A 27,786-nucleotide genomic window follows, 5' to 3' on the forward strand; every position below is an offset into this window, starting at 1 on the left:
GTCGTGCGTCGTTCCCTCGTACCAGACAAGGCTCTGACAGGTACCACCGCTAAGCTTGTCCTGGTGAATGGCAGCAGCATTGAAGTTCCTGAGGCTGAGGTTGAAATTCATTCACCTTATTTTTCTGGTACGTCGATTGTCAAGTGTATGACAGCTCCTTTATACGATGTTATTATCGGAAATGTACAAGGCTCACGAGAACCTCATGATCCAGATAAAACCTGGACAGAAAGGCTGAAGAAGAAGCCCATCGAAGATGGTATAGCAAGTGAGAAAAGAACCAAGGGAGAAGACCATTCCCCGGATGCTTTGCTGGTCGACATCAAGAGCCAAGACCAACAGCCGAAAACATCCACGATCAATATCAGCGCCTTGAAAACAACCAGGAAGGATCTTACCACGGCCCAGGGAGATAAGACCTTAGAATCTTGCAGGAACAAAGTGGGTCAAGTGTTCCAAGGCAAAAGATTGGCATCCTACTCATTCGAAGTAGTAAAGGGAGTGCTGTATCGTTATTGCCGGCTACCCTCGGGCAAAACGACCCAACAAGTGGTAGTACCCCGAAAATTGCGTGGCCAAGTGCTCACTTTGGCGCACGAAAGTCTGATGGCAGGGCACCAAGGAATCAAGAGAACGATCGATTGTGTTCTGGAATCCTTCTACTGGCCAGGAGTCCAAGAAGCAGTGAGAAGATACGTACGCTCTTGTGACACTTGCCAGCGAACATATCCTAAGAGCAAGGTGGGCAAGGCACCTCTTGGTCACGTGCCTTTAATAGACACTCCATTTGAAAGAGTGGCAGTGGACATAATTGGACCATTAAAGCCTACGTCAAATAAGAGCAACAGATACATACTGACCCTGGTGGATTTCGCTACACGATATCCAGATGCGATAGCTTTGCCGTCGATCGATTCGGCTACGGTGGCCGAAGAACTGATAGGAATGTTTTCTCGCATTGTATTTCCAGGTGAGATATTGTGCGATCAGGCCTCCTGTTTCACATCGGACCTAATAAGAGAGATAAATGACTTGCTGGCTATCAAACATCTAAGCTCGACGCCGTACCATCTCATGTGTAATGGTCTGGTGGAGCGATTTAATGGCACGTTGTAACAAATGCTACGCAAGATGTGCCAAGAAGAACCAAAGTCATGGGACCGGTTACTAGCACCCCTCTTGTTTGCGTATCGTGAAGTGCCTCAATCCAGCATGGGGTTTTCTCCTTTCGAGTTGATCTACAATCGACACGTCCGAGGTCCATTCAGTCTACTTAAAGAACTATGGACAGGAGACCACGTATGCGAAGAAATCAAGACCACATACGGGTATGTCTTGGATCTCCGAGATCGTCTGGAAAAGACGCTACGGTTGGCACAAGAGAACTTGTCGCGATCTAAAACGACCCAGAAAAAGTACTACGACCGAGGAAGCAAGATGCGCCAGCTGAAAGTTGGTGACCGTGCCCTTATCCTGCTTCCAACAATGGCAAACAAACTGTTGATGCACTGGAAGGGGCCTTTCTTGGTCACAGGAAAAGAAAGCAACGTTGATTACGGGTTGGACTTGGGACATACTACAAAACTGTTCCATATTAACATGCTGAAGCGCTATGAAGAGCGTGAACCGGAAAGTGCCCCACAGTCAGCATCATTCATCGTGGTGGAGGAGGAGGAGACGGACACCCCTATACCTACCTTCACAACAAATGACGGCTCGGGTGTAGAAGCAATTGAACTTGGCGATGACCTTCAAGAAAGCCAACGTGCGGAACTTCGTAGGGTGGACTACATGAGTAGAATACAGGGAGGGCTGCAACCCTACGCCTCTTGACGTTACCGTTACCTATACAAGCTTGTGTCATCGCAATGCCATGCTATTAGTCTTTGAGGCTAGTTTTTTCTTCCTTTTCACTTGCTGTTCACTTGCTGTGCTTTATTTGAATTAGTCTTTTTCTTTAATGTTTTTTTCCTGTGTGCTCAGTGAACTGTGCCATGGAATCACACAGTGAGTTCTTGTGAACGCACCATGAGTGTAGTGTTCGAGCATGCGTGAACTATGTCGTGCACTGAGCGGCAGTTTTTCTTCTGAAAAACTTGTTAAAAAAGGGACTTATGTGATGTGTGGTGCGCGACATGGTGCGGTGATCGGGACGGACAGGAGCACACGACAAGAAGTGCACGCGCAAAGGCAAATTCCGTGCTGGAAGGAGAAAAACGACAACGCCGAAGAGCGTCCGGCACGTGACCATGCGGCGCAAGAAAAACAACCAAAAGAAGAAAGGCAAACCAATTAGGAGAAACCACGGGGCGTCAGGCAGCCAATCGGAGAATGCCTAATCGGCCAGAGAGAAGAAAAAGCGTGATGCCGTGGCAGAAGGAGAGACGCAGAGGAGACGCCAGGAGAGACGCAGGAGAGGTCCAGGAAGCGACGCCAGGAGGAGGTCAACCACCGGAGCGGGCGTTGAAAACGGGCCGTTGGGTTCCGGACCCAGGACTTCACCCGACCGGGGCCTCCTGCCAACCTGTTCCCGTGCGTCGCCCGTCTACCCGAGCGTTCTGCCAGCTCCTCAAGGCCGGTGAGCTTCGGTGCTCGGGGGTACGACGAGAACAGTCGGGCTACGGCCCCGAGTTCTACGCCAGCTGCCCGGCCAGAACGCCGCTCCCGTCTGTCGTGCCGCCTGCTGCCCGAGGCCGGCGTTCGAGCTTCTGTGCCCTTGGGCAGGACAAGAGCAGTCGGGCTACGGGCCCGAGCTCTACACCCAGCTGCCCGGCCAGAACGCCGCCTGCTTTACCTCTCCAAGCCAGAGCTGGCCAGCTCTCGCTTGGAGCTGAACCTCTTCTTTGACGATTTCAGCGATTGAGACCACTTGCGGCTGTGACCTTGGAATTAACATATAAAGTTCCACACGAATGACCACTCTGATGGTCTCTCGCAGGTAATCGCTGCCGAGTACTTGAACATCGGTGTATTTTGCGGTTGGCGTTCGGCGGTTATATTGCCTTGTACGCATGTCGAGCATCTTCTCAGTGATTGTGGATTCGGAAACAAATTCTGCGAGTCTTGGGTGGGTTGCGTATCAATCCGGCGAATAGTTGTGCTTTCACACCACGCATCGAGAACCGAACATTATTTTCTGTAGACACGTTGGGTTCCGCATACTGGAAGAGGTGGGTCATCTACTCCGTACAGATTGTGATGTTCTCATTCGGCAGCTGCATGTGGGTTTACACTAGAGGTTGGGCTCGCTCTTTGCGCAGGACGGTCAAGAACGTCTGCAGGAAGCCGTTGCGGTCCCATATAATGATTGTCGATTCCTGGTTTTCAAACCACGTCCTGGCGGCGTCTTCTAAGGTTAGGTGCACATGCCGCAGCTTGTCGTCGGAGTTCCAATTGTTGAATGCACAGATCCTTTCCAATGTTTCCAACCAGTTATTAGGATCTTCAAATGATGATCCCCGGAAGGTCGGGGCCCCCTGGGCTGTTCCAGCACGAAGGGGGACGCTGTGGCTGCCGCTGCGGTCGTTGACTCAGCCACGATCATTTGGTTGTCTCAGGCAGAAGTCAGTGTTCTTGGGCAGGTGCTGTAGCTGGTGGTTTGCTCGACGATCTGGGACGGCGTCGGTGCTGTCTTCGCGGTCCAGTCTTGGATCACGGCTTGTCGGGGGTGTACGGTACATAAACGCAAAGCACCTCCCGCAACGGCTTCCTGCAGACGTTCTTGACCGTCCTGCGCAAAGAGCGAGCCCAACCTCTAGTGTAAACCCACATGCAGCTGCCGAATGAGAACATCACAATCTGTACCGAGGAGATGACTCACCTCTTCCAGTATGCGGAACCAAACGTGACTACAGAAAATAATGTTCGGCCAGAGCTGGCCAGCTCTGGCTTGGAGAGGTAAAGCAGGCGGCTTGGTGGCCCGAGCAGACGGCGGCGGCGTTCTGGCCGGGCAACTGGGTGTAGAGCTCGGGCCCGTTGCCCGACTGTTCTTGCCCTGCCCACGGGCACAGAAGCTCGAACGCCGGCCTTGGGCAGCAGGCGGCACGACAGACGGGGTGGCGTTCTGGCCGGGCAGCTGGCGCAGAACTCGGGCCCGTAGCCCGACTGTTCTCGTCCTGCCCACTGGCGCAGAAGCTGACTGGCCTTGAGGAGCTGGCGGCACGCTCGGGTAGACGGGCGACGCACAGGAACAGGTTGGCAGGAGGCCCTGGTCGGGTGAAGTCCTGGTGGCTCGGGTCAGGAACCCGATGGTCCGTCTTCAACGCCTGCTCCGGTGGTTGACCTCGTCCTGGCATCTCCCCTGCGTCTCTCCTGCGTCTCTCCTGGCGTCCCCTCTGCGTCTCTCCTTCTGCCAGCGCACCACGCTTTTTCTTCTCTCTGGCCGATTGGGCATTCTCCGATTGGCTGCCTGACGCCCCGTGGTCTTTCCTAATTGGTTTGCTTTTCTTCTTTTAGTTGTTTTTCTTGCGCCGCGCGTTCACGTGCCCGACGCTCTTCGGCGTTGTCGTTTTTCTCCTTCCCGCACGGAATTTGCCTTTGCGCGTGCACTCCTTGTCGTCTGCTCCTGACCGTCCCGATCACCGCACCATGTCGCGCACCACACATCACACCTGGACAGGAAAAGCAGAAGGGCGGGTCTAAAAATTATTCTGCAGAAAACTCAAATAATGTTTAACAGTCCCGGGAGAGAACATCAGTTTACAATAGGTAGCGAGGCACTGGAAGTGGTAAGGGAATACATCTACTTTGGGCAAGTAGTGACCGCGGATCCGGATCATGAGACTGAAATGATCATAAGAATAAGAATGTGCTAGGGTGCGTTTGGCAGGCGTTCTCAGATCATGAACAGCAGGTTGCCATTATCCCTGAAGAGAAAAGTGTATAACGGCTGTGTCTTACCAGTACTCACCTACAGGGCAAAAACCTGGAGGCTTACGAAAAGGGTTCTGCTTTAATTGAGGACGACGCAACGAGCTGTGGAAAGAATGATGGGTGTAACGGTAAGGGTGGGTAAGAAGAGAGCAGATTGGGTGAGGGAAGAAACGCGAGGTAATGACATCTTGGTTGAAATTAAGAAAAGGAAATGGACATGGGCAGGGAATGCAATGAGGAGGGAAGATAACCGGTGGTCATTAAAGGTTACGGACTGGATTCCAAGAGAATTGAAGCGTAGCAGCGGGCGGCAGCTTTTAGGTGGACGGATGATATTAAGTTTGCAGGGACGACATGACCACAATTAGCAGATGACCGGGGTAGCTGGAGAAGTATGGGATATGCCTTTGCCCTGCAATGCGCGTAGCCAGGCTGATGATGATGATGATGAACCACCACGTAGCTTAGCGCGCGCGTTGGCGAAAAAAAAAAAGAAAAATACGTATCGCAAACAGGCAAAAAGAAACAAAAAATAAAGGTGCGCGGAGCATGTGGAAGGGGGAAGGAAAGGGAGCGGAGCGGGTCGTGTTAAGAAAAAAAAAAGAAAGAAAGAAAGAGCCCTAGGATAAGGAGGCGCCGCCTGGCTTCTCTTCCTGTTGCCATGGCAACGTAAACAATCGTGTGCGCCGCCATTTTGCCAAACTATCGCCCTTCTGCTAGAGCGGAAACTGAAGATGACCTTGCTGCTAGCATTGAAAGAGCGTCTGTTTAAGATCAGCCAATGGCAGCCATGCGGAGATTCACGCCTGGGTCATCATCGCCATACAGTATTCACGATACAGTGGTCGTCCCGCCATTCTCATTCCTTTATCTTTACAACTTTGTTAATATATCGTCGTCATCATACAGCCGACGTGACGCATTATTTGCCATAGTGACATGTCGCCGTCATTGTTCCATCGTCTTGTTGACATGTGTATTTGTTTGTGCTTTTCTTGAGAGTGTGTTCCACCCAATAACGACATGGTTATCGCTCAGCCCTAGACGCACCGGCATGATTATAACTTGCTATCGATGGTTCCAGGCGCTGTCTGTTACAGAACATTGTGTAATCTGATTCTATGCGCAGCGGGAAGCATGTAATGCTATGCGGAAGACAAAAGGGCTCCAGCGACTACGCTGGAAACTTCGATGACTCGTGTACAAAATATTAGAGGCTCGATTGCGCTACATTTGGGCGACACACAGAATAGAAACACACACCACAGAGCGCTTGTGGTGCGTGTTTCTCTTTTGTGGGTGTCGTCCAAATATTGCGCTATCGAGCCTCTAATATACTATACCAATACGCCCAGTCCTCAACCTTATCGTGTATAAAAGCCGACGCGCTTCCCGGTGCATCAGATTTTCCACGATCGCCGGCTGTGTTCGCCGCTATCGTTGTGTTTTGAGCGTAGTCTGTTATTGTGGGCAAAAAATCGCGCAGTAAGGAGTTCGTTTTGCCATTTTTAATTTTTACTACTGTGTACCTGACCGTCACTACCACGCGAAATCTGTGAGGTGCTTTGCGTTTATGTACCGTACACCCCCGACAAGCCGTGATCCAAGACTGGACCGCGAAGACAGCACCAACGCCGTCCCAGATCGTCGAGCAAACCACCAGCTACAACAGCTGCCCCGGAACACTGACTTCTGCCTGAGACAACCAAATGATCGTGGCTGAGTCAACGACCGCAGCGGCAGCCACAGCGTCCCCCTTCGTGCTGGAACAGCCCAGGGGGCCACCGACGTTCCGGGGATCATCATTTGTAGATCCTAATAACTGGCTGGAAACATTGGAAAGGATCTGTGCATTCAACAATTGGAACTCCGGCGACAAGCTGTGGCACATGTACCAAACCTTAGAAGACGCCGCCAGGACGTGGTTTGAAAACCAGGAATCCACAATCATTATATGGGACCGCAACGGCTTCCTGCAGACGTTCTTGACCGTCCTGCACAAAGAGCGAGCAAAACCTCTAGTGTAAACCCACATGCAGCTGCCGAATGAGAACATCACAATCTGTACGGATGAGATGACTCACCTCTTCCAGTATGCGGAACCCAACGTGTCTACAGAAAATAATGTTCGGTTCTCGATGCGCGGTGTGAAAGAACAACTATTCGCCGGATCGATACGCAACCCACCCAAGACTCGCAGAATTTGTTTCCGAATCCACAATCACTGAGAAGATGCTCGACATGCGTACAAGGCAATAGAACCGCCGAACGCTAACCGCAAAATACACCGATGTTCAAGTACTCGGCAGCGATGACCTGCGAGAGACCATCAGAGTGGTCATTCGTGAGGAACTTCAGATGTTCATTCTAAGGTCACAGCCGCAAGTGGCCTCAGTCTCTGACATCGTCAAAAAAGAATTTCAGTGATCAGGTCAACCACAATCGCCGCAGCCCCGGCCGGAAGCGATGACCTACGCCGCCATCGCACGCCGTTGAGGTCCACCTCCACGACCGCGCCACGAGCCCGTTACGCCGCAATTCCGTTCTCCACTGCCCCAGCCGCCAGCGTGACCTCCGTCGCGCAGCCTAGCTACTCGAGGAAGATGGACATTTGGGCCGTCTCCGACCACCGCCCGCTCTGCTACCACTGCGGCGAAGCCGGCCATGTCTACCGCAGTTGCTCATACGCCAACATGGAACTGGGAGGGTTCCCCGTCAATGCACCGCGCCAACAGCAAGGTAAGCGGCCGCGTGAATCATCGACTGCGTTGCCTCAATGCAGTGGAGTCCCCGATGTCCTTCCAGTACGCCGTCACCAGGACGCTACGTTTTGCTGCCGCTCCGACCATACACTGACCCAGCCCGGTGCCCATCCGTCAGCCTATGTCAGGGAACCAAAAGCAGCAATCGATGGAGGTGAGGATGCTCTTCTTCAATTTGACGGAGAGCCTACGTCGCCGACGAAGACGCCGAAAAGTCTATCTCGACATTTCAACCAGACGCCGTCATCCTGACTAAGCCTTAGCAAAAAAAAAATTGCACAGATCCCACGGACTGTGGGAATCAACCTAAATGACATTTTCTGTGCTGGTTGCATTGACTGAGGATAATCAGAGATGATGCTGACGCCACAAGCTTAATTTTTTTAATAAAATAAAATATGGAGTTTTACATGCGAATACCAGGATCTGAGTGTGAGGGACGCCGTAGTAGGGGACTCCGCAAACTCGGACAACCGGGGGTTCTTTAACGGGCGCCTAAATCTAAGTACCTGGGTGTTTTAGTCCCCATCGAAATGCGGCCGCCATGGCCAGGATTCGATTCCGCGACCTCGTGCAGCCCAACACCATAGCCACTAAGCAGTCACCGTAGGTCTCAACTTTTTCAACGTTTAGTCTAACACGAGAGTGGTGAGTTGATCTTAAAGGCTACCTTGCGTGCACCACTGCTGTTTGTCTTTGTAGTACACAAAAACACGGTGAGAGGTGTTTGCTTGTGCACCATATTTCATAACCTCTGAGATGTTTGAGCATTGTCATTGCCTCACATGGCACATCGCATCGTGCGAGAAGTAATAAACCTGAATTGGATTATGCATCTGTGTAGGCCAAAACCACAATCGGCATATTAGGTACGCTGTAGTGGCGTACTCCGCAATAATTTTGACGCCATGGTGTCCGTTAACGCGTCCCAAAATCTAAGCGCAAGTGCGTCTTCTATTTCGCCCCTGTCAAAATTGGGCTTCCGCGGTCGGTATCATATGCGCGACCCGGAGGAATTCCGTAACCGCAAAGCTACCGCGGCGTCCACAGAAGTATTTATTTCACGTGCGACCGCGTCCGTAATGTCGCCTAGACCCTGCGGTGTGCTTTCATTAATGCGACTCTGCTTCTACATGCCCTGCGTAAGTGGTCCGCTTCACATATTTGCATGGTGTTCATTCTTCAGAAACAGTAGAAACGTACCACACCGTACCTTGAACTTAAGTTTATCCAGTTTCCCTGCAACCCCTGTAGTAGCGTTTCGGGGCCTTTTCACATCACCTTTCCCCCTCTCCTCCTCCTTACATGAGAACTGCTTCTTCCCTCCCCCTCTCTGCATTTCTGTCTACGTCCTCTCTGGACTATCACGGTAGTAAATAGGTAGGCCCTGCATCTTCAGCAATGATTGGAGCCCCCCCCCCTCTTATCACGGATAATTATAGTTGTCAAGAGGTTGGTGTGGCGATGACGAGGGAGTTCCAGAGGGAATTGTGCAGATTCGACGAGGTTGGGTACAAACGAGTTTCACGCGCAACCTTTCCTGTCTGCCTGGTAACTTCCATGTATGCACTTACTCAGAACGCGGTGTGCCAGATAGAAGCAGCAACAGCAGCAGCAGGGAAGTCGAAGAAAGAGGCAAAGAAAGCTTAGCTTTAATACACTGATAAAAAGAGACCTGACGACGGGACGTATCATCCAAAGATGAACGCGACGCAGCCGTGATCCGATGCCAAGACCTAAGTGAAACGCAATTCAAAGAACCACCGACCTCGACACGCTTCTCCACGGCCACGCAGTCAACACCTTGGGGGACACAGGAGCCAACTACTCCGTCGTGAGTGGAACCACTGCAGTCCAGTTGAGGAAAGGTAAGACTGCATGGGAAGGCCCTCAACAGCGGGTGGACACCTAGTAAAGCCAACCGGAACTTGAAAGGCAAGAATTAGCCTTCATTACCGGACCTACCCTGCAACATTCATTATCCTCCAATAGCGTTCATGAGACTTCATTCTCGGCACGAACTTCTTTCTCAACCAACGCAGCGCTATCATCGTCCTGAAGTCGAAGTCGATCACGCTGTCCGAAGATCAAGCGATACTGCCGGACAGTTCTAGTAGTGACTACGCCTTGATTGTGCTCGAAGAGCAAGTGAGCATCCTGCCTTGCTCCAGCATTTTCACTTTCGCAGGCACCGAAACACTAGCCGGCGTAGAAAGCGTCATCGAGGGCGATCAACGTCTACTGCTCTATTGTGAAATTTACGTCCCAGGAGGCATCGCGACACTGCACAGATGAAAAGGGAGAGTGACGCTAACGAAGTTCAGCCAGGAGTTCAAGCGCTTCCAAGAATGCACAAGAATCGCATGACTCGAGAAAATTGCGCAAACCAGCAACGCATTTACACTCTCAGATTCTGCCGCACCTACCTCGATGACAGCAGCTCCTGAACTAGTCTTGGACGTCAACCCAAGCCTCCTCATGAGTAAGCAAGAACAGCTCGGAACGGTTCTCAGACAATAGAAAGATTGCTTTTCGACGTCATCGAGGATTTGGCAAAAACCAGTAGCAAAGCATCACATAATAACAGAAGAATCCGCTCAACAACTCTCCCAGAGCCCTTACCGAGTGCCGAGATGAGAACGAGAACCTACGAGGGGAAGTCAAAAAGTAAAAGGACTTTTGAGACCAGGTACAAGAATTACATTGATAAAAACTAAAACATACATCATTTTCCTACATAACCACACATCATCTCAGCCCACTTTGCCCAAGCTTTCACAACTTTTTTGATTCCGTCGGTAAAACGCGTTTGGGTCGCACCTGTGACCAATTTTGCACCGCATCAATGACTTCTGAATCGGTTGCATATCTTCTTCCCCTGAGCACTTCCTTCAATGGTCCAGACATAAAAATCGCTTGGAACTAGGCCCGGACTGTATGGTGGCTGTTCCAGCAATTCTAATCCTAGCTCTATTGTTTCGGCCGTCCATTTGGCAGAATAAGGCCGATCGTTATCTTCCTGCAGGATGACACCTTTTCGCAGTTTTCCACGATGTTTGCATCTGATTGCAGGTTTCAGTTTAGTTCGCAGCACATCACAACAGTTGTGACTGCTCAGAGTTTCGTCTCTTGGGATTAAATGAACGGCTGCCACATTCAATGTTCCAGAATAGTGTGAGCAAAATCTTAGCAGCTGATAGTTGATGTTTATATTTCTTAAATTCTGGTGATTATTAGTTTTTCCAAATCATGCTCACCGACTTACTTTCCGTTTCGTGATGATGTGCCAAATTTTCATGTACAGTAACAATTTGCTGTAAAGATCCATTTCTCTCGCAGCGATAACGGGCTAAATGTTTAAGAGAGATGTCGGACCTTTGTGCCTTATGCTGCGCTGACAATTCTTTGAGAACCCACCTTGCACACACTTTTCGAAAATTCAGCCTGTCGTGTAAGATGAAACACGCATAACCTTGACTAATACGTAAAGTATTGGCGATTTCATCCATTTTCATTAATACATTTTCTATCAACAAACTCTCAATGACTTTCAAATTGACCTCAGTCGTTCACGTCGATGGCCTGCCCGATCTTTCCTCTTCATATATCGAAGCTCTTCCCGGTGTGAAATGCTTCATCCATCCGTACATATCGCTTCGCGATAAAAAAATGTCACCATATACTGCGCTTGCATTCGACGACTAATTTCTGCATGTTTAACACCTTCCCTAAACAAAAAGCGAACCACTGCCCTCGTTTCCTCCTTGGTGCATATCCACAATGAAGCTGCCATGTTTAACGATCTGCTACACTCTAATGACTAAGGCGGGAATAAGAGTGACACACTCCATAGAAGTGTTGCAGACAACACTAAGTGTTGCAGGTGTCACTAATTCAGCACTGGATACTAGTAGTTTTACCAAACCCTAGTGCGAGAACTTGCAAAAGTCCCTTTACCTTCTGACTTCCTTTTGCATAAGGCGACACATCGACTAGATGTTGCGCGACGCATCATCCAGTCATCGAGAAGGCCGTCGGCTTCTCCTGTGGTCTTACCGAAGAAGGATGATTGAACTATCCGGGTCTGCGTCGATTATTGCCGCTTGAATAAAATATTGAAGAAATACGTATAGCCCCTCCCACGATAGGCGACGCATTAGATCATCTCTACAGTACTAAGTACTTTCGTCGAAGTATTTCGAGACTGTTTATTGACAAATTAAAGTCGACTAAAGGGATTGAAATTCGAACGCATTTACAACGCCAGACGGCCTCTTCGAGTTCAAGGGGATGTCATTTGGACTATGCTGTGCACCATCAACCTTCCCGCGCGGCACAGTTTTGGCAAGACTGAAGTGGCACACTTGTCTTGTCTACATGGATGGCGTTGTAGCCTTTGCCACAAATTCCGAAGATCACCGGAGACATCTGCAGAAAATGCTCCAGGCGATCAAACCAACCGCACACACCCTGAAGCCGGAAATTTGCCGTTTCGCTTACGAAGAACTACTTTTCCTAGGGTACGTGGTCCGCAAGTCTCGAGTACGTCCCGACCATAAGGTAGTGTGCGAATTCCTAGGCCTGTGTGCCTATTAAGAACGCTTTGTAAAAGACATCTCAAGCATTGCGGTGCCGCTGAGCCTTCTCACGTAATCCGACGTCGGCTTTAAATCGAAAACATGGCAGGACGATGCATTTCAAGAGCTGAAACTACGGCTGCAGTCACCGCCGGTGCTTTCACGCTTCGAGGAAGACGCTGACACGGAAATCCACACCGACTCAAGCAGTGTATGTCTCGGTGCCGTGCTAGTTCAAAGGAAAGACTGAGTTGAAAGCGTAATACTCTTGTCACTGTCAAAAGCGGAAGCTAATTATTCTACGACGAAGAAAAGAAAGAGTGCCTTGCCATAATTTGGGTTACGAAAAAATTTCGGCCTTACATATACGGGAGGCACTTCAATGTGGTAAGCAATCACCATGCCTTGTTTTGGCTGGCAAATTGAAAGGATACTTTAGGTCGCCTAGCACGATGGAGTCTCAGACTCCAGGAATTCCACATTACCGAGGTGTATAAGTTCAGGAGGAAGCAATCTGACGCCGAATGCCCATCGAGCGCCCCTATCGACCTGCCACCACAAGGCGAACTGGATGACGACGCCTTCCTAGGAGCAATAACTGCAGACGACTTCCCCGAACAGCAACGGAGTTACGAAGCTTTCTGGAATACCCAGCAGGCAGTGCCGACGTTGGCCCTAGAGTATTTCGACATGGACCGTCCTCGTTTTGAATGCGCAACGGCGTCCTCATAAAAATAACTTCTCCCCAGTCCACGCAGACTATCTTATCGTTGTGCCAGCAGCACTCCAGCCAGAACTCCTGCACGCCCTGCATGATCATGAGACAGCCGGGCAATTTGGGTTTTCCAGTTGGCTCGCAAGTGCACAAGAGAAGTACTGTTGGCCGCGTCTGACAGCCGTCATCGCCCGCTACGTTTAGATATACCGTGACTGCCAGCGACGCAAGAGACCGGCGACAAGGCCAGCGGGATTATTACAGTCGATGAAGCCTCTTTGCAGACCGTGTTAGCAGATCGGGATGAATTTCTTGGAACTTTCTTCGACATCAACATTTGGAAGCAACTGCATCATCGTGGCCACCAATTACATGACCCGCTACACCGAAAGAAAGCCCTGCCCAAAGGTAGTGTGGTGGAAATAGCGAAATTATTCGTCGAGATCATCCTGCTACGAGACAAGTCCTCACTACTTACGGAAGAAAGGATTTTGCTACAGAACTCACCCAAGCCATTCTGAAGTAGAACAGACAAGAAACAGGAGGTCAACTACCTACCAACCGCAGACCAATGGTCTTATGGAACCGCTGAAGAAGACTAGCAATGTAAGTGGTCGTTGAGCACAAGAAGTGGAATGCCGTCCTGCCGTGCGCATCCTTCGCTTATAACATGGCGGTGCAAGAATGTGTGACATGTGCATGAAATCGCTACAGACGGCAACACAGGGTGGCTGCTGCAAGAAACAACGCAGATCACGCCGTTCAAGCTTGTTTACGGCAGTAACCCGTCGACCACTCTCGGCGCCATGCTGCCGCACATCACCTACGAAGTGAATCTCTACGTCGCCACCTATATCCAAAGCGCTGAAGAAGCCCGACAGCTCGCCCGCCTGCAAATCAAGAACCGACAGATGACCTACAGCAGAAGCTGCAATCTTCGAAGAAGCTACGTCGAGCGCCAACGCGGCGACTATGTTTGGGGTCAAACCCCAATATTCCAATGAGGGCTTAGTGAGAAGATTTTGTGACACTACATCGATCCCTACAAGATCATCCGACGTAGAGCATCCGACGTTTTGGCACACTGAACCATGTGGTCATGCCGGACGCCATTTGCAATCACAGCGGCGCCGCTCACAACCTGAAATAGTCGATGTTGTGCATCTTAAGCCCTTCTACCAACGCTAACTTTGAGACTTTGTGTCTTTGTTTTTTATTTTTCTTCATTGCATATGCTTTAGTTTCTTGCGCTCGTTTTTGTGGCATCAAGATAGTATCGTAATCTGATAGTGCGGTTACCAGCGCAACCCACGTCACTATTTCTACTCGGCACGAGCCGTGCCCTTTCTCTTTACTTTTCACTCTTTACTCTTGGCGTGTCTGTATAAGCAAGCGCAATAAAGGACGCAAGCAGTTTTTCGCCCTTCACCATGTCGGCCTGGTCAATGCTTCGCACACGCCCATAACGCACGGAACGTTACATGGTGTCAGAAGGGGCCGCCCAGTGCAACACTTTCCAGCGGGAACAGGATATCGGGCGCACCCAGGAACAGACATGGATGTACTGAAGCCACGGGGACCACTACTCATGACAGGTGATATGGGCGAGAATTGGCAACGATTTAACCAGTTGCTGGAGCTCCAATTCACGGTAACACAGCCGCATGACAAACCCCTGAGCAAGGCAGCAAGGACAGCAGTACTACTGAGCTTAGCAGGGGAGGACGCATTAGAAGTTTTCAACAACTTCTCCTTCAGCGAAAGCGAAGAAGACTACGAGACCGTCGTCGGCAAGTTTGACGCATACTGCGCTGCTCAAACGAAGTGTACGAGCGGTACCTGTTCCGGAAGCGGATGCAGACAGCGGGGGAGAGTTTTGAACAGTTCGCACGAGACGTGAGGATGCAAGCCCGATAGTGCAATTTCGGTGAGCTAACAGACTCCATGACTCGCGACCAAATTATGATCGGCATTTACAATTACAGCCTCCGGGCTAAACTCCTGCAAGAAAACGAGCTCACGCTGGCTAAAGCCGAAAAAATATGCAAGGCATCACGCAAAAAATTTTCAAAAAATTTCGCATGCAAAAAATTTGCAATGCGAAGCATTGGCGGATAAATTAAACGAAGTAGATCCAGTCAATGTCGCTCGGAGCTCAACCATGCATCCAAAAACTTTCAAATGCTCACGTTGTGGCAGAGTACACAGGCCACGCGACTGCCCAGCTTATGGCAAAACTGGCAGAATCTGCAACGCAAGGAATGACTTTGTTGTTTGCTGCAGAAGAGCGGCGCGCGTAGATGAGGTCCAGGAGGACGGTGATGACGACTTTGAAATTTTGAATGTGTGTACCAGTAACATACATAATGAACGTGATTGGATGGTGATAGCGAGCCTTGGCGGCGACCATCTCAAATTCAATGTCGACACGGGATCTCAAGCTAACGTCATACCGTATTCAGCCTACAGGAAGCTGTGGCCAATGCCGCCTGCCAAACGCAACAACACCACTTTGAGTTCATACGATGGGGCCACCATCAAACACCTAGGTGTCATCAGCCAAGAAGTAGTCATTGGTGGCAGACGCCAGCAATTGGACTTCTTCGTTTCCGAGAAAGGAAGGCAGGCACTGCTCGGGCTCAAGGCAAGTGAATTGCTCGGGCTAGTTACCAGGTCAGTCGACGCAGTGGCAGCAAGCAACTCCGAACAAGTAATGCAGGAATTCGGCGAGCTATACGAAGGTACCGGCTGCGTACAGCGACACTACAAGATGGTCCTGTCTTCGGATGCTGTCCCATTGGTTCAAGCTGCCCGACGAGTTCCTTTGGCCCTCAAGGAACCACTTCGCAACGAGCGGAAGGGGATGGAGCAAGTGGGCATCGTGACAAAGGTCAATGAACCGACTGAATGGGTAAGCTCATTGGTAATAGTCAAGAAAAAAGATGGAAAGTTCAGGGTTTGCATGGATACCAGGATAATCAACGCTAGCATAAAACGGGGGCATTACGAAATGCCAAGACGTGAGGACATAGAGGCGGAACTGGCCGGTGCAAAGTGGTTCAGTCGACTTGACGCGAAGGCTGGTTTTCATCAAATTCCTATAGATGAAGAAACATCAAGAATCTTCACTTTCGCAACTCCTTTCGGTAGGTACAGGTTCTTGCGGATGCCCTTTGGAATTGCGTCAGAATTATTTCAAAAGACTCTGAGCGACATATTCGATTCCTTACCGGGCGTTCTTGTGTATGTTGATGACATCTTGATTTGGGGAATCTCGCAGGAACAGCATGACCATCGGTTGAGATCAGTTCTCGAAGCTGCTAGGCAAGCTGTTCTTAAGCTAAACGCAGAGAAGTGCAAGGTTGGTGTTCACGAAATCGAATTTCTGGATGATATTATCTCGAAAGACGGCATAAAGCGCAACCAACGACTGATGGAGTGCATCAGATGCCCATTCCGGCCGACAAACAGCGAGTGCAGCGTCTTCTGGGTGTAGCCAATTATTTTTCCAAGTACCTTCCCGCCTTGTCGCAGAGGACCTCTTCATTGCGCAGCCTAATCAAGCATGATGCAGCATTTGCATGGACACCAACCCACACGCATGAATGGCACAACATCTGCGACAGCCTTGGTCAGCAGCCACTGCTAGCCATCTTTGACCCTCGGAAAGAAACGAAAGTGATGTCAGATGCATCAATGAATTGTTTGGGTTCAGCTCTCATGCAGCGTCACGGAAGTGAATGGCGTCCGGTGGCGTACGCACCAAGGGGGCTGACTGACGCGGAACAGCGTTATTCAGATAGAAAAGGAAGCATTGGCAGTGACTTTCGGCTGCCAGAAGTTTCATTACTTCATCTATGGTCGACAGATTGTCTTGGAAACTGATCATCGGCCGTTGATAGCTATAGCTTCTGGGGATGCGCGACTCTCACGCGTCCCCTCATATGTTGTTTTCCCGCGCAGATACCATCACCTGCATCCCGCTTCACCGCGTGGTCTGCGTGACGCCCGCGGCAGTCGGTCTGGTTGAGGCGCAGTACGAGAGAAGGTGCGAGTGTTGCGCTGCTAACGCCGCCTCACGGCGTGGTTGCTTGGGGGCGCAGGGGAGAACACGCTGAGTCTTTGGCGGCGGGCCGGATAGCGCCGCGGACGTGCCGCGCGTGTGCCGATCCGTACTTCTGCGAGACCGTCTCGCGTGGCCGCCTTCGAACGCGCCACCGTCCGCGTGACCGTACGCGCGAACGACCAGGCGTTGGGATCCAGCATGGGGCGAACATATTCGATCGTTATCCGGTCGCGGTAAGTCTGACTTCTAGATTTGTCGCTCGCCCATTGGCATGTTTTGTGGATAGCAACTCGGCTAGCAGGCATTGATCTATAAAAGGTGCAATAAATGCCCTTGTGATTGTTTGCACTGCTGCGTTGTCGTTCCTTTGTCCCAAGAGCACAGGTGAGAACGCCTAAAGCTCAAAAAGCAATAGCTGATATGCCGCCTAGACTACAAAGGTTTTTTATGCGTCTGCTCAAATATGACTGTCCTTCGATATGTTCTAGGAAAAGAACTCATCTTGGCAGACATGCTCTCCCGAGCCGCAGCTGTGATACCGGACCAGGACGATGCGGACGCTGACGCAGATGTGCAAATCTATGCTGTGAGTGCGGTTACAGCCCTTGTCAGCGACGTCACGTTGAAGCGGCTAAACGAAGAGACTGATAATGATCCCTGTTTACTGTTAGGCTGAATAAAAAGTTTTGGTCACGGAAAGCGAATTTCATTCAGGAGGCACTGGAAGATGACCATGGTACTGACGAACGCCAGCAAAGTACACACGCCGCTCGCGACCTGGCCGACCAGACTAATGCATCGCGTGTAATGGCGACAGACCCCACCACATCTTTGCGAAGATCTCGCCGCCAGTTCAGACAACCTCAACGTCTGCAGTGCGACGCGAATTTCCAACAGTTCCCTTGAATTCTTGAATTTTTAATACTGTGAGGACGTGCATTACATAGCTGCTGCTCTAATATGCGTACTTTCAAAAGGAGAGGGATGTATCGTAATCTGATAGTACGCTTACCAGCGCAACCCACGTCACTATTTCTACTCGGCACGAGCCATGCCCTTTCTGCTTACTTTCCCTCTTTGCTCTTGGCGTGTCTTTTTAAGCAAGCAAAATAAAGGACGCAAGCAGTTTTTCGCGCTTCACCATGTCGGCCTGGTCAATGCTTCGCACACGCCCATAACGCAGGCAACGTTACAAAGATGATGTTATTTAAAAGAGGGCTCTGACGCGCGTACTTGTTTTCTCCTTTTCGTGGACACCCCGCTTCACCCACTAAAGGCTTGATTATCGTTGAGCGCAAGATGCGGGTGCATAATTGGAACTTGATGGTATGTTATTGATGGTTCTATTCGTTTACTGTTGTCGCCAAAACTTCTGCAGTCTGACTGCAGCTCGACGCGAATAATGTAATGTTTCATGGAATACACGCGGCTACTACGGATCGACTACTGTGCAAATTTCGATGACTCGTATGTAAAAGCTTACACGCTTGACCCGCAGACCATTTTTCGATGGTTGCTGACTTTGTTCGCTGCTATCCTTGTACTTTCAGCCGCATTTCGATGGGGGCGAAATGCGAAAACACCCGTGTGCTTAGATTTAGGTGCACGGTAAAGAACCCCAGGTGGTCAAAATTTCCGGAGTCCTCCACTACGGCGTGCCTCATAATCAGAAAGTGGTTTTGGCACGTAAAACCCCAAATATTATTATTGTACTTTCAGCATAGCCTGTCGTTGTAGACAAATGTCCGCCCAATAAAAAGTTCGTTTCGCCAATTTTAATTTTTCATACTGTGTTTTACAGTCACTACCACGTGACAGTATTGCCATGTTGTAGGGATGTTGAAGAAACACAGCGTCAAAGCGGTGAGCTACGAATTCACACATTGTTGGGCGAATATGTGCCCTGCAAAGCAAGTAACACTCGAGCACAACAATAGGGGCGAGCAAAATCGGTGATCGTCGAGAATATTGTCACGTGGTAATGACGTATAAAGAACACGATAGCAATTGTGTGAAAGACGAAACTAACTTTTATTGGGCGAACCTGTGCCAACTAAAACAGCCTACACTTAAAAAACGGCGACAGCGGCGAACACAATCGGGGATCGTCAAAATCTTATCAGCGGGTAAAGCGCGTCGGCTTTTGTGCATCAGTGGTCAAATGTTCCAGAGTAATCGCTAGGACCCGTGCGTCTTCCACAAAGTTCTACATCATTCGCCTCGCGCATACAGCAATCAGATTACACAAGGTTCGGTCACAGACAGCGGATGGAACCATCGATAACATTCGAGAAACTTCCGATACACGCAGGCACGTCGTGTGCTGTGAGAAAACATTTCTTAGGCGGCGAAACGTGGCCGCCCGGTAAAGATAAACAAGTACACGTGTCAATATGATCCGCGGCTCAGATGCGTCGGGGTTAGACTCAGCGAACGTTCCAGCGTATTCTCTGGCGCATGCGCAATCTTTAGAATGCACAACACTATTCGCGTCAGGCATATAATCTGGCTACAAGAGATTCGGCGTCACCACAGAAAGGAGATAGAATCATCTACAAGAATCGAGAATACACACAGGCGCGTCTCGCGCCAACCGATAACGTTCGACACTTCTTACACTCTAAGAACAGTTTACACCCTTTGGCTTGCGCCTTCTGCCACACAAGAATAATCGTCATCTGCTTTGATGCGTTTCCTTTCTTTATCGCCGCAAGCCCAGAACTTTCCAGTGACGAACGGCACGCGCGTTATCAAAGGGGCACTCCAAAGGGTGTAAACTGTTCTATGCTGATAACGCGCGTGCCATTCGTTACTGGAAAGTTCTGGGCTCGCAGCGATAAAGAAAGGAAACGCATCAAGGCAGATGAGGATTATCTTTGTGTGGCAGAAGGGGCAAGCCAAAGGGTGTACACTGTTCTTAGAGTTTAGCCGGTGAACAGCGGTCACCGGAAATAGAGAAGCACACGTGACACGTGTCAAAAAGTTTAAAAGCGAAAACAAAAGCACACGTTGTAGAGAAAATTAACACAACAAAGAAATAAAGACCCAAACGTCGTTACCGCACGTACAATGGCTTAAGACGCAACACGTGGAGTACTTAAGGCCGTGCGCCGCGTCGCTGTCATGCGTAACGCCGTCAGGCAGGACCTCATATGCAGTGCGCCAATAGATTGGAGTATCTTGTATGGTCCAAAATAATGTCGCAGTAGCATTTCACATTGCCCACTTGGGCTTATTTGGAGCATACATCCGAACGTGCTCACGGGGCTGGTACTTTACATAACGCCGTCGTAGGTTGGAGTGTCGGCTGGCCGTCTATTGCTGGTTCTTGATATTTAGGCGGGCGTCTTGTCAGGCTTTTTCGACGGGCGAACCTGTGCGGTGACGGTTCGCCGCACAGGTTCATAGGCGGTGACGTGGAGGCTATCTTCGTCGGTGGCGTGCAGCAGCATACACTCTAAAAACAGTTTACACCCTTTGGCTTGCCCCTTCTGCCACACAAAAATAATCGTCATCTGCCTTGATGCGTTTCCTTTCTTTATCGCTGCAAGCCCGGAACTTTCCAGTGACGAAAGGCACGCGCGTTATCAGAAGGGGCGCTCCAAAGGGTGTAAACTGTTCTATGCTGATAACGCGCGTGCCATTCGTTACTGGAAAGTTCTGGGCTCGCAGCGATAAAGAAAGGAAACGGATCAAGGCAGATGACGATTATTTTTGTGTGGCAGAAGGGGCAAGCCAAAGGGTGTAAACTGTTCTTAGAGTGTAGCGCCGAGAGTCTTCGCCTGGTTCCTTCCGTAAGCCATCTTGAACGGCATCATTTCAGTTAGTTTTTCTTCTGTTGTGCTCTAAGCGAAGGTTACGTAGGGAAGACGGCATCCCAGTTCCTGCGATCGACGTAGAAGTATATTGCCTACATGCATGTGACAGTTTTAGGCCTTCTGTAAGACCGCTCATCTGCGGATGACAGACGCTAGTCCTCCGGTGACTTGTGTGGCTGTACTGCAGGATTGCTTGCGTAAGCTCCGCTGTAAAAGTTTTCCCCCTGTCGGTGATAAGGCGTTCTGGAGCACCATGCCCCCGCAGGATGTTCTCGGCGAACGATTTTGCCACTTCCTCCAGGCTGCTTTCAGGCAGGGCCTTTGTTTCGCTGTAGCAGGTAAGGTTGTCGTTGGCCAGGACGATTCACTACGCTACGAAGGCACGCTAAGGATGGCGGGATTCCGCTGTGTCGACGCGGACGCGCTCATCATACTAGGGGCAATTTTCGCTGACAGTTTGCAATTGGTAAAGTACCGGCTGTTCAGGACAACCTACGTAAAGTGTGCACTGGTGCTACCCCCGTCCTGTATCTCTTCCTTCACCTTGTGCTGCAAAGTGCGCCAATGTCGTGGGAGGTGCAGATGTCCACGCTTGCGACCATGGTGATGTTGTGAAGTCTACCAAACTTTGGCCATATTCGCAGCGTCTGCAGTGCCGCAATAGCACGGCAGAGGCGTCCTAAATCAGTCGGACTGTGGAGGTCTTCCGTGGAGATAAGAAAATTGTAGACAGCTTCAGTGGTGCCCTTCAGGAGATGTTCAACCTTCTCTTCAACCGACATGCCCGGGTTCACAATTCTACAGTTTCAATAGTTCTTCAATGTAATGGTGCATGTTTCCCTGGACAACTGTGCTCGGCGCGAAAGCGTATGCTCAGCGTTCTTTAGCCTTCTTTCGTTTTGAAAGTGAGTCCCCGAAGAGGCTTTAGTTTCCTCCATGAACATTTCCCACGTTGTCATCGTGCTCTTGTTATTATCAAATCAGAGAGCTGCGGTTCCGCTGAGAAAGAAAACGACGTTAGCAAGTCGCGCCGTTGAGTTCCAGCCATTGTGAACGCTTGCCGTTTGATTGTACCTGAGGCTTTCGTCAACATCCTCATCATCTTTGCCGGAAAAGGTGTGTGGTTTCTTGCGAAGGATCCAGCAGATGATTTGCCTAGGGTGCTCACTGTCATCTTGCACGCTTATATCATGGCTGCCGCCAACTGAATGTGGTTCATTGATGTTCGTGTCTTCAGGTGGCAATCCGATCAAGCACCGGCTTCGTCTGAGGGTGCGTTGAAGAGGGTTGTCCAGAACGATTACGTAGCACCTCCACGAAAGTTGTTACGAATGAAGTAGGTTTATTTACAAGATGATTGACGGGGCGTAGGGATGAGATCGCAGGCGGTCAGGCATTTCTTCTTCGGCTCCGCCGCGTAGCGTAATAATATGCACGATAACATAAAGGGCAGTGCTAGTTGCTATTTGGGGCTCAAGCTGGTTGCCTAATGACAAGAACATACCGGCGAAACATTCTAAACGATGTTGGGCGTGCGTACGCTGCAGCAAAAATACTGAGACCACACAGGACATCCCCGTGGAATGCGAATTCACCCAGCGAGACAAGTATGTAACGAATACCTTCCAGACATACTTGGATTTAAAGTGAAGGGAAGCATCAACCGGTCAGCAGCCGAGATAAGCGAGATACGTATAGGGTATTGGTGGGGAAAATGCAGGGAAGAGATTGAAACGACCGAATCTGTTAACGACACAGGTACCTGTACGAGGTAAGTAAAGAAGTTTTGAGAAAAACAATATTAAGCAGATGTATAACAAAACTGCTGCAATGAAAAACATGTATAGCATACCTAATTAATGAAAGCTGGCTAGGTAACTACTTCTCAGCACCCTGATTCAAAGCGAATGCCAATAGATTACCATCATCATCACCTTGGTTGCGGCCAGCTACGTGGCATTCGCATTTTTGAAAATCTTGGTGCATGATAGTTGGGACACCCTGTATATACAAGCGAAGAGGCGAGGGCTTCGTAGGCGAACTCTTAACAGGTGATGTCTTCACGGGCGAAGTTCTGCCAGGAGGCGGCTTCTTATCCACAACATCGGCACCGATTTGCTTTGTGGAGACTCTTCTCCTCCGGTCCCCCGCAGTTGCCTGCTTCGGCCAGCTCCTGACACTAGATCGCTGATGCCGCTCGTTCTCTCGATTCACTTGCTGAAGCGGGACAACGTCCACGTTCCACAGTGCGACATCTTCTGAAGTCCGCCGGAGCTTCACTTCTTCTTTGGTTGTGGCCGCCTCATCTGACTGGGAGCGGCAGCCCTCGGACTTGAGCACGGCGCTCTTCTTTGACCTTTCCGATCCGCCTGTGACTCACCTCATTCTGAACAGCTGGCGCTGAAGCACTATGTGTTGCTCTTCTTTCAACATGCAACTTATTGAAAAGAACATTGCTCAGACTTGCATTGGAGACAGCTTGTGGCTGTTCTCCAATAAGCATGTACAACTGCACAGTAGAGTTAGTACAACAAAGATAGAAAGTTGAGAACATCCTGAAACACAGATTTGAAAATGCCATTTTGGAAAGGAAATGACAAAGATGAAAAAAAAAAACCAATGATAATGTAAAGCTTCGAAATAGAGAACAAGAGGAAATACTGTCTCCAATAAAATTCCGCATCTGCTAGAATACATTACACCGCATCTGCTAGAATACATTATGTGTGCACGCTGCAGCCACGCACAAGATTGGGCAAAAATTTCTTCCAATCAAGAAGTTCGGAGGCACTAGACGGTTATTTAAAAAAAATTAAATTATGGGATTTTACGTGCCACAACTACTTTCTGATAATGAGGCATGCCGTAGTGGAGGACTCCGGAAATTTCGACCACCTGGGGTTCTTTAACGTGCACCTAAATCTAAGTGCACGGGTGTTTTCGCATTTCGCCCCCATCGAAATGCGGCCGCCGTGGCCGGGATTCGATCCCGCGACCTCGTGCTCAGCAGCGCAGCACCATAGCCACTGAGCAACCACGGCAGGCGGTTATTTCTTTTTTCTGGTTTGTTGCAGCTTCAGGCAATGCACGGGCTGTGTCCCGTGCATTGGTGGAACCCTGAAGATCCCCTAGTGGTCATAATCCGGAGTCTCTCTACGGCGTGCCTCAAGATTATATCGTGGTTTTGGCACGTAAAACCCCGTAAGTCATTCATTCGCTTATAGGGTGATACTGACTTGACAGTGGTTGGTATCGTGGGCCCCTGACATATGTCCAACAGTGGAACAAAGAAACCCGCGAATACACGCAAAAATTGCCGCTTCAGGCACTTTGGATGTATTCGCCGGCTTCTTTCACGCTCGGACAAACTCGTTGATGTAGCACGCACTGAGCAAAAGAAAGCTGTATGGGAAGTTTCACATATTGCTCTACAATTTTATCATTTACAGCTTTCGAATAATTATAATAGTTGAGCAGTTGATTAGGTAAATAAGACTAAATATGCAATTAAGCTGAAGGCAATAAAGTCATCTGAGTATGTTAAAGCGACGGCAAACAACATTACCTTGGTTCTGGCCAGCTACATGGCATTTGCATTTTTTAAATCTTGGTGCATGATAGTTGGAACACCCTGTATATACAAGCTTATGCGTAACAGGCACAATCAATAGCCATATCCCAGAAAGTTATATATTCTTCACTAGGGATTGCTATAGAAAGATCACTTACGCGTAAATAACCTTTCTTTTTGACGAAATGGGCCTCAGCAAACTCATGCGGATTTGTATCATGACTTCTTTTTAGTATTCCAGTCGCGGAGATTGCGGACTCATACGTGCAAGGTTTCAGTGATGAGGAATCTGAGTTTGTTGCGTTCCTCATGAACAGCACCTGCTTTCGTAAACGATCATTTATGCACTGGGCAATCTCGCCGATGCCACAGCTTACCGGAATTTCGTAAAACACTCGCACAGAACACTGTACAGGTATTTGCTGGCTTGCGCGGTACAGATTTACATACCTGCCAACCAAGGGACATCAAACTTCGGGAGATTCGCCGTGGGGAGAAAGAGGCGGAGTACAAATAGAAAGAGGTCGCTTTTCTCTGGACCGAAAGCCCAGCGAGCAACAACTCTGGATACCAGTACACTTACTAGATGTCTCGGTGCTCGTACTGGCAAGCGATACGGCGCGTGCGCGTGGGTACGATTAAGGAACACGCTACTTTGTCGCGCAAGAGTGACCACGTTTTACTCCTATAATGCTTCAGCACACTACACGCCTGCATGGTGGCAAAGCAGACTTAAAGACACAGGCCACTATAGATCGCACAATAGACCATTCCTTCACGCGTACTGCTCAGCACATCTCGATCATAAGTGAGCTGAGTTAGGCCTATCCTACATAAACACGAATGGCTTAGATTTGAATTGACCTATCACATATTAGCAATTACAATGCGGCTGTGCAGCATAACGGGTTATTTTTCCGCGCAGCAGTACATTCCCCATCTGAGAAATCGGCGAGATTAGAGAGGGAAGCAAGCTTCCGAGGTGAAGGGCACCTGGAGGTAGAGAGGAGGAGCGCGCGCCAGAAAAGGTACGGAGAAGCATCCGGCAGAGCGGAGCAGGCGGAAGGAGGCCGAGCGCCGCAGAATAGGAAAATAGGAGGAGGTGCGCTGGGTTCGCCTTGTCTGGCAGTTCCTACGTAATATGTGTGCACTATGGATGTACTGGGTGCGTCTGGCGATCGAGTGACCGAGCGACGAGGTCTGAGCTGTAACGCAAGCGGCGGCAGGCCGAGCACGAGTCGACCGATCCCAAAGTCGTCGGCAAGCGCCGGGCTCGAGCCGAACAAGATTGGCAAAAGGCGAGAGCTAAGTGTACTCAGGAGGCCCCCGAAGAACCTGGTGGGCGGCTTGCGACAATCTGCGTGTTTCAGGCAAGACGGCATAGCTTAGGATCTCCGGAAGAGCACCCATACGCTTGCGTCTAACCCGCGTTCACAAAATCAAATGTATTTTTATTGCTTATTTTTGTTTCCGCGGCGGTGTTGGGGGCGGCTTTTTTGCGAGATTTATGGTAGCTTCTCTACGTTTGGGAAGACCCGTCAAAACAGGGAGTCTCTCGTAAAACTGGGAGAGTTGTTAATTATGGATTTGTCATATGCAGGTTGAAATCTATTTTGTAATTTTCGATGGTGACATCCACTTGCAGTTTGTTTCAAAATCATTTATTGCGATAGCACTTATGCGGACTGTCCAGGGGAACTTATGTCGTAGCCGTGATGTTCCGTATAAGGTACAAGCGCGATAATACCGTCGCCGAATGCCGTATGTGTGAGTGAAAGCGTGCGAGGGTAAACCGATGATGGTGGCTCAACCTCTCGCGCGAAAGGAAGGAAAGCAGGAACGAAGCGCGCCGTGTGCTGTCGCCCGCAAGACACCGGAGGAAGAGGAAGGAGATGGCGAGGCATTCTACTACGGTGTCGGCTGCGTATACCGAGGCCGCGTACGGGCCCTATCTTGAAAGCGATCTGCGATGAAGGACAGAGCGTGCAGAGTGCTGATAGCTTCGTGTGCGCTGTGTCTTCAATTCATAGTTAGCGGTGAAGCGAGAGGCAGTACGAAGGTCAGTAAGCTCGCTGCTGCTGCTGCGCTTTTTCACTCCACCGCTTTGACAGTGGGTCTGCTCGGTCATCGAGTGAGGTGTGTTCAATTATGCTTGTGCACGTGTGGCACCGTGCTTGTTAATTTACGTAGTAATGCAATGTTTAGAAGTTTGTAGAGCTGATATAACTGCTATCCTTACTTCGCATAACTGGATACTAATTTGCTATGCAATCGATGCTTCGTCTTTTAGGTGAAGGGGCGACTATTTTCTTTCCCGGATAATATAGCAATGTATTTTTCTTTAAAAGGGGCCTTAAGTGCACTTGCTGCTTGCTAGACGTGACACACGTCAAGTGTGTCTGTTCGTAGGGGTGGCACAGACTTCAGAGTCATTGAACGCGATGAATTAAAGGGACCACTCGACAGCTCTGTGGAATCATCGGGACGCGCAGCCTTAGACAGCGCTACTTTTACTGACATCGCGTGATGCCCTGGTGCACCCGAAGCGTATGCCTTGGCAGCACAGATCTTGTTTCTGTTCGATTCGCCTGCACCACTGTGAACCAGTTCACGGTGGTTCACGAACAGTTAAGAAATTGTTCAGCTTGAGCCCTCAGGTGGCGGCCAAGCGAGACATTATGCAAAGGCGCAGACAGGGTGCAGGCGTCATATTATGTCAGACTAATGCGCAAAGAGTGTGTAACTTTCAGACGTCCGGCACTGCAGGTATAATCGGCTGCTAGGGCGTGAATGCACACCATCACCACTTGCTTAGACGCATCAGACGTGCGTAAGCGGGGTATTAACGGTGCTCACGCCTCTGTGCTGCGTCGTCTGTTGCACTGCTGCTTTGCACCTGTATGCCTGCACCAAGTCGGCACCAACAGTGGAGTGGTTGCAGCAAGATCATGAACCAGCCTTGTACCTGTCCTGCACCTTTTGAAGCGAGCGTCCTGGTTCTGCAGGCGCCATTCCTGCACGGCTGAAACGAGGGATACGTTCAATTTCTGCACCACTTGAACCAGTTTACGAGGTGCTGCACCGCTGAAACGAGTGGCAGAGGGCAGCACCTAGAAAACTGGTTGAGGTGGTGCAGGCAAATTTAACGTACCCATTGGCAAACGATAAAATTTTCTCAAGTAAAAGGTGCTCGGGAATTACACTGCGAGAAACCACGAATGGAGGATATTCATTTTGCGTTGAATTTCTCGTTTCATCATTACGATGAGCAAAACGAGAACAAGGTGAAAGCAGGAGCCATCATCATCATCATCAGCCTGGTTACGCCCACTGCAGGGCAAAGGCCTCTCCCATACTTCTCCAACAAGCCCTGTCATGTACTAAGTGTGGCGATGTCGTCCCTAC

At 49.9% G+C, this 27,786-nt stretch overlaps 1 protein-coding gene across 1 annotated transcript in view; it reads left to right on the forward strand.

The window, feature by feature from the left end:
• Positions 1–14,481: 14,481 nt before the first annotated feature.
• LOC142575041 (testis-specific serine/threonine-protein kinase 3-like) overlaps positions 14,482–27,786 on the forward strand; it is a 75,758-nt gene continuing 62,453 nt past the window's right edge. The window contains exons 1-3 of the mRNA XM_075684007.1: positions 14,482–14,716; positions 16,890–16,946; positions 17,481–17,578. Of these exons, the coding sequence (XP_075540122.1) occupies positions 14,482–14,716; positions 16,890–16,946; positions 17,481–17,578 (390 nt within the window). The remainder of the gene's footprint in view (positions 14,717–16,889; positions 16,947–17,480; positions 17,579–27,786) is intronic.

Source organism: Dermacentor variabilis, chromosome 3 (assembly GCF_050947875.1).
Source record: "Dermacentor variabilis isolate Ectoservices chromosome 3, ASM5094787v1, whole genome shotgun sequence".
Classification (NCBI taxonomy): domain Eukaryota; kingdom Metazoa; phylum Arthropoda; class Arachnida; order Ixodida; family Ixodidae; genus Dermacentor; species Dermacentor variabilis.